At 55.1% G+C, this 14,285-nt stretch overlaps 1 protein-coding gene across 8 annotated transcripts; it reads left to right on the forward strand.

The window, feature by feature from the left end:
* The first annotated feature begins 702 nt into the window (after positions 1 to 702).
* Positions 703 to 13,839, forward strand: FLT3LG (fms related receptor tyrosine kinase 3 ligand). Of its 8 annotated transcripts, none has more exons than XM_040977959.1 (8): positions 703 to 746; positions 1,043 to 1,133; positions 1,356 to 1,466; positions 1,595 to 1,678; positions 2,098 to 2,241; positions 2,487 to 2,625; positions 5,802 to 5,980; positions 13,636 to 13,839. In XM_040977959.1, the coding sequence occupies exons 2-8, from the start codon at positions 1,077 to 1,079 to the stop codon at positions 13,807 to 13,809; spliced, it is 888 nt and encodes a 295-aa protein (XP_040833893.1). In that variant the 5' UTR covers positions 703 to 746; positions 1,043 to 1,076; the 3' UTR covers positions 13,810 to 13,839. The 8 variants fall into 8 exon arrangements, with proteins under 8 accessions (XP_040833893.1, XP_040833899.1, XP_040833900.1 ...); XM_040977965.1 differs by having other exon boundaries at positions 2,541 to 2,625; XM_040977966.1 differs by having other exon boundaries at positions 1,625 to 1,678; positions 2,541 to 2,625.
* Positions 13,840 to 14,285: the final 446 nt, after the last annotated feature.

Raw genomic sequence — 14,285 nt, forward strand, 5'->3', positions numbered from 1 at the left:
CTTCTCTCTGTATATCTGCTTTTCCAGTGAAAATAAAATAAATATGAAATAAATAAATAAAAGCTGATTCCTAGCAATTGATGAAACTGATTAGCCCCTTTGAGCGTTCATGTAACCAGCGAGCACCTGCTGCCGGCTGGGCGTTGTTGTGGATGCTGGGGCAGTCAGCAGCATCGTGAGCCCTCTGGAGCCCGTGTCCTCCTGACGGCATGTGATGGTGAAGAAGAACTAAGTGGTGAGGTGTTCTGGCAGGGGAGGAGCAGAGGGTCCAGCGAGCAGGAGGGGTTTTGCCAGGAGGTGTTATGGCAAACAGCTGAATGAGAAGGGAGTCAGCCTGCTCCAGCACGCAGTCAGTGCAAAGGCCCTGGGGCAGGGAGGATGACTCCCAGGTCCCAACCACTGGGGCTGGGATGGAGAGGAGGGGGAGGCCAGGTCGGAGAGATCACAGCAAAGACGAATCGTGCAGAGGGACCTGCTCCTCGTTCTGCACGCCTTGCTTCTGTCCAGCCACAGACATGGGTCTACCCCGATTCACTAAGTATCAGGTATGCCCTCCTGGGGTCCACCCACCTCCAGCACAGAAGACCGCATGGGCTCCAGCTGACACCACCAGGGGGCGCCCTCCCTCCTGCCCTATTTCCACCCTTGCTCACCATCTGCCCCCCCCCCCCAAGAATATTTCCTTTCACTTTCGGTCTCTGGCTGTCACCCAGCTTGACCCTCCACACCCAGCTGGGGCAAGCCTGGTGCGTGAGGGAAACTGGATTTCAGGTCCCTGAGGGGCGGGACTGGGGTCCCCACCTCTGGGACTGGGGGAGCAGGGGTCCCCTGATGGGGGGTGGAGGGTTCCGGGGACCGGACGCCGGGGTTCCTGGAAAGGGAGATGAGGAGTTTTCACCGAAACTGGGGCTCACGCAGGAAGCCTGGGGGAGTGGGAGGCGGAAGCTCAGCCACATCAAGGGGCCGAGGGAGGAGCGGGGAGGTGCCTGGGCGGGAGAGACGCAGGCTGGCGGTCCCAGACTTGCACTTCTGTCCCTTCAAGACCCAGCCACAGGCATGAGGGGCCCCCGGCCGAGATGACAGTGCTGGCGCCAGCCCGGAGCCCAACCGTGCGTATTAGCAGGGGCCACAAGGTGGGGTCATGGGGACGCCTCGTGGAGGTGCACCGGGGTTGCTGTCATGGTGGGGCAGTGGGCAGAGGCAAGCCAAACATGCCCGGGAGCGCACAGAGGAGGATGGAGAGCCACGGAGGGGAGCGGGGCACAGGCGGGACTTGCCAGTGCTGCAGTCGCGTGGGGCTGGAGCAGGGACCGGGTGGACCTTGCACGCAGACCCCCATGCAACGTCCCTTGCAGTGGTTGCTGCTGCTGCTGCTGCTGCTGAGCCCCAGCCTCCGCGGGACCCCGGACTGCTCCTTCGACCACAGCCCCATCTCCTCCAACTTTGCTGTCACCATCAGCAAGCTGGTGAGCCGCCCACCCTCACCCCCAACCCGGCGGGCAGTGCTGGGGTCTGAGGTTCTGCACCTGGGCGCTCCCTGTCCCCTCTCCCTGGGTGTCTGCTCAAGTCTCTGAGTGTACCCCCCCAATTTCAGCCAGGTCTTGTTCCTACCCCCTCCCCCCAGTCTGACTACCTGCTGCAAGACTATCCAGTCACAGTGGCCTCCAACCTGCAAGACGTGAGTCATGATGGGTGGGGCGTGGGATCCAGGTGGGACTGACTGCAGTGGCACCACCGCTGCAGGGACCTGGCTAGCGAGCAAACTCCCTGCCCTGGGCAGCTTCTGCCACAGCCTCTCCTCCCTCAGACCAGGGGTCCAGCCCCTCCTCCCTCACTCCCAGGGGTCCAGCCCCTCCTCCCTCACTCCCAGGGGTCCAGCCCAGCCCCTCATCTCTCAGACCAGGGGTCCAGCCCCTCCTCCCTCACACCCGGGGTCCAGCCCAGCCCCTCATCCCTCAGACCAGGGGTCCAGCCCCTCCTCCCTCAGACCAGGGGTCCAGCCCCTCCTCCCTCAGGCCCAGGGGTCCAGCCCCTCCTCCCCCACACCCGGGGTCCAGCCCCTCCTCCCTCAAGCCCTAGCTCATGGATCCCCCACAGGAAGAGCTCTGCAGGGCACTCTGGCGGCTGGTGCTGGCCCAGCGCTGCCTGGAGCGGCTCAAGGCGGTGGCTGGGGCCAAGATGCTGGTCCTCCTGGAGGCGGTCAACACCGAGATCTACTTTGTAACCTCATGTGCCTTCCAGGTGAGCCCCGCGGGCTGTGTGGGAAGGAGAGAGTGGATCCCCAGCTGCTCCCTGGGGGCTGGAGACCAAGCTGACCCGGCCCCTCCTGGAGATGCCCAAGGCAGCTTGGGTGGTCTGGAGCGGGACCACCCAGCCTCTCGGTCCCCAGGGAGATGGATGGTCAGCATCTCTGGGCCGTGCTGGGCGTGGCCTGCGGGGAAGGAAGGCTGGCTGCTGCGGTCCTGACGTGTCCTCCCCACCCTCAGCCCCTCCCCAGCTGTCTTCGCTTCGTCCAGACCAACATCTCGCACCTCCTGCAGGACACCTCGGCGCAGCTGCTGGCGCTGAAGCCCTGGATTACCCGACGCAATTTCTCCCGCTGCCTGGAGCTGCAGTGTCAGCCGGGTAAAGGCCCCTAGCCCCCCAGCGCAGCCCTCGGAGCTGGGCCCTCGGCTCTTCCCAGCTCCGCGCCCCTCGGAGCTCACCCCGCGCCCGCTGATGCCCCCTCTGGACCTCAGCTAAAAGGAGCCATCCTCACCTGTTTCTCAAGGACAGACCCAGAGAAAGGGGGAGCCGTGGCTTTAAATTTCCCAGGAGCCACGCTTGAAAAGAATTTTTTTCTTTCTTGGAAAAAGCCTACAGGCAGGTCACAAGGATTTTTTTCTTGAGATTCAGGGATTTTTACTTTTTTTTTTTTTTTATCCATCTGAAACAAACGCAGAGCAAGAGAGACACAACGAAAGAGGCCCATCTGCTGGCTTCCTCCCTCAGATGCGACGTTAGCTGATGCCAGCAGCCAGGGCTCCATCCGGGGCTCCTGTGTGTGTGGGTGGCATGGACCCATAGACATGGGCATCGAGAGAGTCAGAGAACCATCCATTGGTTCACCCCCTAGTGGCCGCAATGGCCAGAGCTGCGCCAATCTGAAGCCAAGAACCAGGAGCCTCTCCCAGGTCTCCCACGCGTGTGCAGGGTCCCAAGGCTTTGGGCCGTCCTCGAGTGCTTTTCAAGGTCACAAGCAGGGAGCTGGATTGAAAGTGGAACAGCCAGGACTCGAACCAGTGTCTAAATGAGATGCAGGTTCCAAAGGTAGCGGCTTAACTTGCTACACCATGGTACTTCAGCGCCTTCCCCACCCCCACCCCGAATACTTTTACTGCTTTTTTATTTTTAACGAGTTCTGCAAGGTCCACTTCTCCCTCTATGAAGAGTTAGAACACAGGAAGGCATAGGTTGTTGCATGAATTTTCTTTTTTTGCTTCACTCGCCCAGTCTCCCCGTACTTAACACGAATCGCAATCTGAAAGCTAACCTGGGAACTAGCATTGCTGGACTCCACGGAGCTGGGTCAGACCCTCCCAGCAACCTGCATGTCCCCTCCGTGCCCACGGGCTCCTCCCATCCAAACACAAAGCCCTCACACCTGATCAGGCACAGGCCTCCATCCTGAGCGTCACCCCCGAGTCGTCCCAACCAGCAGCTACAAACCACAGCATCACTTTACATGAGCGGCCGTAAGTCGTCAGGATGTATACAGGAGGGAGGTTGGCACTGCGAGTTAAGCCGCTGCCTGTGACCGTGGCATCCCATATGGGCACCAGTTCCAGTCCCACCTGACTGACTTCCCATCCCGCTCCCTGCTGGTGCAATCCTTGGCCGCCTGCATTCCCATGGAAGACCCGGATGGGGTTCCTGGCTCCCGACTTCAAGCCAGGCCCCAGCCATTGCAGCCATTTAGGATATGAGCTGGTTCCCAAAGGGCTCCCTCTCTGTGATGCTCTGCCTGTCGTCGGATACATAAATAACTGTTTTAAAGTGTTTGGGAGGAGGGTCGGGATCTATATAAACGCCCCACTGATCATGTGAGGCACCGGGCACTCAGGATGGGAGCATGTGCTGGGGTCGGCTGCCCGTGTCCGCAGCCTGGCATGGCCAAGAACTACCGCCCTGGTGATGCTGCCAGCCACTTAGACTCAACGCCAAGCTCAGGTGTGCACGGCGAGAGGGAGGGGTCCGTTCCAGCCGTGCTCCCGGCTGGCCGATGGCCGTCCGCGTGTTTGCATGTCTGTGTCCCAATGTCCCCTCTTGGTGAGGTGAGGTGGTACGTGATCAAAGCCATCGATGACCCCGCGTGAACTTGTGGCTTTCAGCAAGAGCACAGTTCCAAAGAAGGTCACGTTCGAGGGTGCTGGAGTTAGGACCTCAATTTATATGTGATCGCTTTGTAAAAAAGATGTTTTTATGGGCCCAGTGCAAAGGCCTATTACCTAAAACCTCACCTTGCAACTGCCGGGATCCCATAGGGGCGCCAGTTTGTGTCCCAGATGCTCTGCTTCCCATTCAGCTCCCTGCTTATGACCTGGAGAACAAGGGACCATGCACTGGTGTGGGAGACCTGGGGAAAGCTCCTGGCTCCTGGCTTCAGATCAGCTTGGCTCCGGCTGTTGCAGCCATTTAAGGGATGAACCAGCAGATGGGAGATCTTTCCCTGTCTCCTTCTCGCTGTAAGTCTGTCTTTTCTTTCTTTTTTTTTTTTTTTTCTAAAGATTTATTTATTTTTATTGGAAAGTCAGTTATACGGAGAGCAGGAGAGACACAGAGGAAGACCTTCTGTTCGCTGATTCACTTCCCAAGTGGTCGCAACAGCCCTATTTTATTTATTTTAAAAAGAGAGGGGCGGGGCTTGGCACAGTAGCCCAGTGGCTAAGTCCTCATTTTGCATACGCTGGGATCCCATGCGGTGCCGGTTCTAATCCCAGCAGCCCCACTTCCCATCCAGCTCCCTGCTTGTGGGAAAGCAGTCAAGGATGGCCCAAAGCCTTGGGACCCTGCACTCACTCAGAAAAATCTCCTGGCTCCTGGCTTTGGATTGGCTAAGCTCCAGCCTTTGCAGCCACTTGGGAAGTGAACCAGCAGATGGAAGATCTTCCTCTCTGTCTCTCCTCCTCTCTGTAAGTCTGACTTTCCGATACAAATAACTAAATCTTTAAAAGGAGAGAGGGAGAGAACATTTCCCATATGCTGGTTCACTCCCCGAAATGCCTTCAACAGCCGAGCACGGGCCAGGCCAGGCGCCGTGCTCAGTGTCCCTTGCGAGTACAGGGTCCCAAGCACTGGGGGCCGTGAACGCATGGATTCCTGAACTCTAGAAATGAACGTGCTCCATCCTAAACTGGCACGCGGGGCTTGTTGCGCAGCCTGATGGTTACGACCCACGCCCTGCGTCAGGCCCCACGCACAGCTCTGGCCCCCCGGCCCCAGCTTCCTCCAGCCTGGGACACAGCAGATGACAGGCAGCCTGACCCTGTCACACACGTGGGCGACCTGGATGGAGTGCCAGCTCTCAGCTCGGGTCGCGGCCATCGTGGCCGTCAGGGAGTGACCCAGTGTTGGATGGGGACCCTCTCTGTGAGCCGACCCTCGGTAACTGCTGTTGACATTTGATTTTTGTGACACCTTCCCGAGGTAACACAAGTGACTAAACCTATTTTACAGGTGAGGAAACTGAGGCACACAGAAGCCAGCACTGCCAGGCAGGCCTCTCTCCCCTCTCCTGACCACCCCTTCTCCTCTCTCCTCAGAATCCTCCACCCTCCCGCCTCCACGGAGTCCCGGGGCCCTGGAGGCCACAGCGCGGCCGGCGCCTGCTCCGCCCCTGCTGCTGCTGCTGCTCCTGCCCGTGGCCCTCGTGCTGCTGGCCGCGGCCTGGTGCTTGCAATGGCGAAGGGCGAGGTGGAGGATGTCCTACCCTGGGGAGCAGGTGAGCCAGCCGTGGGGGTGCTGTAAAGTGCACCCTACCTCTACACCCCAAGTTGTATTGCTTGTGGGGTACTGACCTGACGGGGTGTTAGCATGTGGTGGGGGCCAGCAAGACCTGGCCAAGGGCGCTGCCGTTCGGAAAACAGGGAGCCATGGCAGGCGTGAGCAGTGAGGGGCCTGGAGAGATCAGGCTGTGGGAAGAGACAGGGGAGACAGGGCGTGAGGGGAGAGGTGGAGCAGAGTCACCTCCTGCCCAAGGAGAGGCAGGGCTGGGGTTCAAAGAAATCAAGCAAGACTCCAAGGAGCGTGAAATGATCTCACTCTGCAGCCAGGCGGCCACCTCTCGCCTTGAACAAGCACCTTGAACAAAATCCGTGAGGGTTTTTATAGCAAGTATCTACGTGAGAATTAGTAGCTACGTGACAGGGGACAAAGCCGTGGTGAGAGGCTTTTCCGTGACACAGAGCAGAAAGCAGGCAGATTGACAAAGTGCGGGCTCAGGACTCCGGCCCTGGCCCTTCAGTGCAGACGGCGGTAAGCAGCAGGCCTGGGGTAGCAGCCTTTCCCTACATCCCCAAACTGCAAGATACCGCCCAGTCCTGTCTGCTTCCGGGTGTTTCAGGAAGCTGAGTTTTCTTGTACCAGGGTGCAGGCGCGTTTCTTTCTGGATGCAGACTTCCAGGCACACAGTCACCTTGACAATCAGCCCTTCCATTCTCCCCTTCTTGTGAATTACGAAGCATGAACATACTGACGCTACAGCAGCATTGTATTATACAGGACACTGCTGGACGCGTGGGCTGTTGTACCAACTGATGCAATGCAGTTGTACTAATGGCAACAATGCCGAGGATAGCAGTAACTAATGCTATAAATGTCTTAAATCTCTTCTTCACTCCATGAAGAATCATGCCAAGGAGGGTGATATTTGGGTTTTCTGTTCAGGGTCTGGACAATCACCTGGCAGCCAAATACCTACATGGGTTACTTATCTATTTATCTATTTATTATTGGAAAGTCAGACAGAGAGGAACATCTTCCGTCCACTGATTCGCTCCCCAAGCTCCATTCATTGATTCACTCTTGGTTGTAACGGCCAGAGCTGCGCCAATCCAAAGACAGGAGCCAGGAACCTCTTCTGGGTCTCCCATGCGGGTGCAGGGTCTCAAGGTTTTGGGCCGTCCTCGACTGCTTTCCCAGGCCACAGGCAGGGACTGGATGGGAAGTAGAGCTGCCAGGATTAGAACCGGCACCCATATGGGATCCTGGGCACTTGCAAGTGCCAGCGTACCGGGCCGTGAGGTATTTTCTCAGTCTTACGAGCCATCGGGCATGACTCCCACATGCATGTCCGCAGCGTTCCTCACAGCCTGTGCAGAGGGGCATGCCATCGGACCTGTCTGATGAGTCTCATTTGATATCATCCCCTCTTCTCCGGGTTTACGAGGTCCCCTGAGATCATGAGGACCTGGCAACCAGATAGTTCATGCACGTATACGGGACTTGGCGCCCGCCCAGGGTGCGGGTCGGTTGAGAGGTGGGTTAGGAATCCAACTCCAATCAGTACCATTGCTTGCCTCAGAGGAGGTTACCGTGGTAACAGCTAGCATCGCCAAGGAAAGCGGTCCAGCGTTCAGAGATTGCCTCCTTTCTCGGCTGTCTGTGCCTTCTTGTGCGAGTCGTTTTAGTTGACCCTAGGCAGGCAAATTAGCTAGTCGGGTATTTCTAGAAGTTACAGGGACAGGTAAGGACAAAGCTCGCACCCCAGCCACGGGGCTCCGTATCTCCAATGTTAAACCTGTGCCTTCTCTTCCTCCCTCTCCGGCGTTCTCCAGTGTCTGCACCCAAAACCTCACCCCAAACCCTTCCGTCCGCTTTTCCGTGAGTCTGTTTCCTGTCTGTCTGTGGAGATGGAGAGTGCTAAAGCGCATTTACTGTGGTGCTCCATCTTCTGAATAATGCTTTCATTGGTTTGTGTTTAGGTACTTGGGGTTCCTTCTCCTCTTTTTTTTTGCTTTAAAAAGAGTATTTTTAATGTAGCATGGGAACATTCAACAATGGCTTGATATTAAGAATTATAAGGAATACCAGTGAAAGGGCTAATGTTATATTGTTGTTAAAATGTTAGATTTTTTTTAGTCGTTTCACATTTATTTATTTATTTATTTTTAATGTTAAATATTTTTCAGATTTATAAACTGGCTCATTATCTGTCTTTATGGTTTTAGAAAAGTTTTTTTTGGACTTTTTAAAAAGATTTATTTTTATTGGAAAGTCAGATACATAAAGAGGAGGAGAGACAGAGAGGAAGATCTTCCATCAATGGTTCACTCCCCAAGCAACTGCAACAGCTGGAGCAGCGCCAATCTGAAGCCAGGAGCCAGGAACTTCCTCTAGCTCTCCCACGCGGGTGCAGGGTCCCAAGGCTTTGGGCCGTCCTCGACTGCTTTCCCAGGCCACAGGCAGGGAGCTGGATGGGAAGTGGAGCTGCCGAGATTAGAACTAGCACTCATATGGGATCGTGGACATGCAAGGCAAGGACCTTAACCACTACGCTATCGTGCCAGGCCCCAGCAAACCCTTTTTATTATCTATTTATTAGTATTAAAAAATGACTGTCTGTTTAGTGTGCACATTCAACAAGTCTGGGCCACCAGGTTGCTTACACTCGGGGAAAATATATGAAAAGTATCAAACAGCAGTTTTAAAAAACAGTTTCCCAAAAGTCTAATGAAATGCCTGCTACAAGTTGGAGACAGGAGCACAGTTTAACAATTAAAGCTAGGGCCTGGCAAAATAGCCTCGCAGCTAAAATCCTTGCCTTCAATGCATTGGGATCCCACATGGGCGCCAGTTCTAGTCCTGGCAGCTCCACTTCCTGTCTCTCCTCTCTGTATATCTGACTTTCCATTAAAAATAAATAAATCTTTAAAAAAAACTTAAAACTAAACTGTATATTAGAGAAAGCAATGAGAATCAAACCAGAGTAAATATATCAGTGACTTAAAATATTTTAAAATCAGCCTATCAGAAACTTAAGTTACATGAACCAAGGCGTCCAAACCGAGTTAGCAAGCTTAGTCTAGGACACACCGACCAATCAGGTTCAGCGACAGTTTTAGGTCTTAAGACACGTTTGAAAAACTGTAATCAGTTGGTTGAAGTTACTTTATGTCCTTAATGACATAAACTTGTCAAGTTTTTTCAGGTGATATATCAATATTGATAGAACAGAATACAAAACTGGATTATAAGAAAGCTTTTAAGTAATCAGATCCCAAACAACTGTGGCTGGATCCATACAACAAGAGCCATCTGCTTCTCCACAGACCCAAACAAGCTTTTACTTTTGCCCAATCTAAATCTACTAATTGTACCAAGATGACGTATGGCTCATAGAGACAAGCACATTTGCCTTCTAAATATTTTCGTTGTTGTTTCAGAAAACTCAAAAAGCTAGTCCCCAGTAAGGGAAAGGTGTAACATTTCCTCACACACACACTGATGCACGCTCACGATTTTGAGATTGTCAGCTAAACTAACTCTAGCTGGCAGCGTGGCATAACCCTGTATTTATTGTGGATTCATGCCTCCTCAGTCTCCAGGGGCACTGAAAGCAGGCAGGGTTTCCAGAAGAGAGCGCCTTTTCCTTTGCAGAATACACACGCGCTCCAGGCGTCTGACTGGCAGCTTCATTTGTGCACCACACACGTAGAATCAGTTCCAACAAAAAGTCAGACATCGAGACAGACAAATGACAGTCACCCAAAAGGCGGACACCTGACGGCCACAGCGATGTCCTCACGGCCTTGCCTCCAGCAGCCAGGCTCCCAAGCCCTGTGACTCCTCAGAATGGCAACTCCCCGGATGCTGCCTTTCAGTAAAGGCCAGTGCAAATGCCGTGACCAGGGTTCCTGGCTCGGCTGCTGGGGCCGTGTTAATCATCACAGTGGCTTCCCCGGACTGCCAAGCCAGGATCTGCAGCTCAGGATGGTCACTGCCCTCTGACTCGGGCCCCAAAATATTGCAGGGAACAAGTAAAATCATGCCAGGGCCAGACGCCATGGCCTAGTGGCCTAAATCCTCGCCTTGAACGAGCCAGGATCCAATATGGGCACCTGTTCTAATCCCGGAAGCACAGCTTGCCATCCAGCGCCCTGCCTGTGGCCTGGGAAAGCAGTCGAGGACGGCTCAAAGCCTTGGGACCCTGCACCCGCCTGGGAGATCAGAAAGAGGATCTGGGCTCCTGGCTTAGGCTCGGTGCAGCTCAGGCCATTGTGGTCACTTGGGGAGTGAATCATGGGACGGAAGATCTTCCTCTCTGTCTCTCCTCTTCTCTATCTGACTTTGCAATAAAAATAAATAAATCTTTAAAACAACAACAACAAGTAAACCCTTGCCAGGCAAATAGGATTTTTTTTGAAAGTCAGATATACAGAGAGGAGGAGACACAGAGAGGAAGATCTTCCATCCGATGATTCACTCCCCAAGCAGCCGCAACAGCTGGAGCCATGCTGATTTCAAACTTGGAGCCCGGAGCTTCCTCTGGGTCTCCCACACGGGGCAGGCTCCTAAGGCTTTGGGCCGTCCTCAACTGCTTGCCCAGGCCACAGGCAGGGAGCTGGATGGGAAGTGGAGCTGCTGGGAGTAAAACTGATATCCCTATGGATGCCAGCGCATGCAAGGCAAAGATTTTAACAGCTAGGCTACTGTGCCAGGCCCTACTTGCCCTCTTCTTCAAGAGCAAAAGGTGCAGTCTGTGACAGGAAATGGAGAGCCTGCAGTTCACACTTTCACAGGAATTCTTCCTCCTTGTTGCTCGGCTCTTGTGCGAGCTCCTAATACCTTTTCTATTCCTTAGAAGTGACACGTCCGCCAGAAGGATGAAACCCACAACAATGCTTAGTAATGAAAGAAAGCGAAGCACTGTACTCAGTCCTTTTACCTCGACTCCAGTTCCCTGCAGCAAACCTGCAGAAGGCGCACACGTTGCTCCCAGACTCAACTAGAATTGCCCATTTTAAATGACGTGCCGAAAGTTTGCTTACCTTGGAGCGTCCGGAGTCGTTTCGCTTTCACTGCCTTTGGCGAGCTGCACACGATGGGCGCCAGTTGTTGGGGTTCAAAGAAATCGAGCAAGACTCCAAGGCACGTGAAATGATCTCACTCTGCAGCCGGGCGGCCACCTCTCGCCTTGAACAAAATCCGTGAGGGTTTTTATAGCAAGTATCTACGTGGGAATGAGTAGCTACGTGACAGGGGACAAAGCCGTGGTGAGAGGCTTTTCCGTGACACAGAGCAGAAAGCAGGCAGATTGACAAAGTGCGGGCTCAGGACTCCGGCCCTGGCCCTTCAGTGCAGATGGCGGTAAGCAGCAGGCCTGGGGTAGCAGCCTTTCCCTACATCCCCAAACTGCAAGATCCCGCCCAGTCCTGTCTGCTTCCGGGTGTTTCAGGAAGCTGAGTTTTCTTGTACCAGGGTGCAGGCGCGTTTCTTTCTGGATGCAGACTTCCAGGCACACAGTCAACTTGACAATTAACTCTTTCAGTCAGGCTTGGCGCAGCCACGGGCATGGTGGCCTTGGGTCTGGCAGGTGAGATGGGGGGCCTGAGGGGCAGCAAGATGGGGTGATCTAATGAGTGAGGGGCTGGAGTGGGACGGCAGCCCGTGGGTAAGCCTTCCACGTGTGACAGAGCGGGCCTTCTGGTCCTTGCAGGTGAGGCTGCACAGGGCGGAGGGCGCAGAGGGAAGCCATGAGGCAGGAGGAACCGGGGGTGGGACAGGAGGGGGCGTCTAGAGGAAGAAGCAGGGGAGGGACCCCAGCGGCTCACACAGGCCAGCGCCCTGGCAGTCCAGGCTTGGTGCTGGGCTTTGCCACAAATAGGCTCACCTCTTCCACAAGCTGCTGCTCTTTATTATTATTACTAGGTAAAGATTCATTTGTTTTACTTGAATTACTGAGCGAGACAGAGCTGGTTCACTCTGTAAATGGTGGCAATAACTGGGGCTGAGCCAATCAGAAGGCAGAGGCTTCCTCTGGGTCTCCCACGCGGGTGCAGGGTCCCAAGGCTTTGGACCACCTTGGACTGCTTTCCCAGGTCACAGGCAGGGAGCTGCATGGGAAGTGGAGCAGGCGGGACACGAACCGGTGCCCATATGGGATGTCAGTGCTGCCGGTGGAGACCTAGACTGTTGCCCCACCACATCCCTCACCCCTGCCTCCCTCGCCAAATGCTGCCCCTCTTGTCCCCACATGGGGAGGGGCAGAGCAGACCCTGGCCCTCGCTCTCCTGCCCTCCTTTCCTCATCCGCACACAAGCCTCCAAAAATAACCCTTCCACCTCAGCCCGCGGCCAAGCGAATGGAAGTAGACCACAAACCACAGGCAATTTAAATTTCCTCTTACCCACATTAACAAAAAAAAGGAAAGGAAAAAGCCATTGTGTTTAATATATGTTATTGTATCAGTGCATTTAAGTTGTCACCTCAACATGCAATCCTTGTGTCTGTTAGTAGCAATAGCATTTGACAGGCAGTTACAGGGCCTGGTGTGGTAGCCTAGTGGCTAAAGTCCTCACCTTGCCTGCACTGGCATCCCATATGGGTGCCAGTTCGTGTCTCAGTTGAAAGCAGTCGAGGACGGCCCAAAGCCTTGGGACCCTGTACCCAAGTGGGAGATCCAGAAGAGGCTCCTGCCTCCTGGCTTCAGATCAGCATGGCTCCAGCCATTGCGGCCGCTTGGGGAGCGAACCATCGGATGGAAGATCTTCCTCTCTTCCTCTCTGTATATCTGACTTCCCTATTTAAAAAATTAAATCTTAGGGTCAGTCAGGCCAAAGCCAGAGACCAGGCGCTGCATCCCGTGGGTGGCAGGGGCCCAGGGCATCGGCCAGCTCCCGGTGCGCTCCAGGCACGGCAGCAGGGAGCCGGCTTGGAACAAGGTTCCACTGTGGGATGCCAGTAGCAGTTTAACATGCTGCCCCACCACACTGTCCCGTCTGTGCTTTTGGGATTACAAGATCGCTCACATTTTTTTTATGCTATGTCTGCAGAATTGTGTGTTTTAAACCTGCAACTCAGAGATTTTTATCAGAAAACACTCCATCTGGGCTTCAATTTCAAGTTGCAAAAGAAGAACCTCGTGCTCCCGTTGTTGGAAACGGTTCTAAGCTTCCCAATGACTGCAGGGAGAGACAGTTTCTACATTTGTAAACTATCAGACTTATATCTTACCAGTGGTTTTTTTTTTTTTCAAAATTATGATTTCTCTGGGGGAGACGTGATCTTGAGTTTTCTTCCACCCTTAGGTGCTGCCTGCCTCTTGAACCACTTTACCAATAATCAAAGTATTTGTTTCCTAAATTTAACTAGGAATGGGAATTGAGTGAGCTGAGACAAGTACCAGGAAGCCTGTTTCCTTGGTTGCTTTGGCCAGCTTGCACGCTCACCTCTTGCCTGTGGCTGGCGGGCACGGTGCCAGCGGGTCACAGCCCAGCTCACTGTGGTCACGGGAGTCCTGGGGAGCAGGGCACAGCCCTGGTACACAGCAGGTGTCTGCGGAGGTGCCAGGCCAGACCCGACCACAGCCTTCCTGCTTGCCCCTTGCCACCTCCACCAGCCCAGCGGGACAGACATGTTTCTGATGTTCTTTTGCAGGACAGGCCACTGAGGCATCCCCTGCCAGAGGATCCACCGCCCGGACCAGCAGCACCAAGAGACCGGAGGCTGGAGGCCGGCTCCTTCGCCCTCTGCCCAGCATGGAGGCCACGCCAGGACCCAGCCCCAGCAGTGTCGCTCGCCCCGCTCTGTGCAGAGCCCCTTCCCCCGTGACTCTGGACATAAACCCCCCTTCCCGATCTGCCCTGGCCAGGCCTGTCTGTGGTTGACATGGGGGTGGGATGAGTGTGGGGCCTTTTGGTCTCCAAGTCTTGGGTTTTCCAGCAAATGCAATGCCCTTGTGGGCCCCAGGGCCGGCGCGGGGCAACGCTGGACCTCGGATGGGAGGCAGCAACTGCACGGGATCCTAGAAGACAACGGGGACCCTTGGGATGGGGTGGCCTGGGCTGCCTGGCCTCACCAGCAGGCGTCGTGTTCCCCCACCCCGGCCCGGCCAGGCTGCGCTGCCAGCGACACCCTGGGCGGGGGCAGAACTGGGGTTCAGCTCGCCGGGGTGGCCCCCACGGGGACGTCGCAGGGAGGCAGGGGTGCAAGGGACCAGGCTGAGGCGAAAGACCCGAACGTCCAGCACCTGGGATGCGCTGCCGCTCGGGGATCGCCTTAGCTTGGCGCCCCCTGCAGGCAGCGCC

Source organism: Ochotona curzoniae, unplaced genomic scaffold (assembly GCF_017591425.1).
Source record: "Ochotona curzoniae isolate NIBS_2020 unplaced genomic scaffold, NIBS_Ocur_1.0 contig_2861, whole genome shotgun sequence".
NCBI lineage: Eukaryota > Metazoa > Chordata > Mammalia > Lagomorpha > Ochotonidae > Ochotona > Ochotona curzoniae.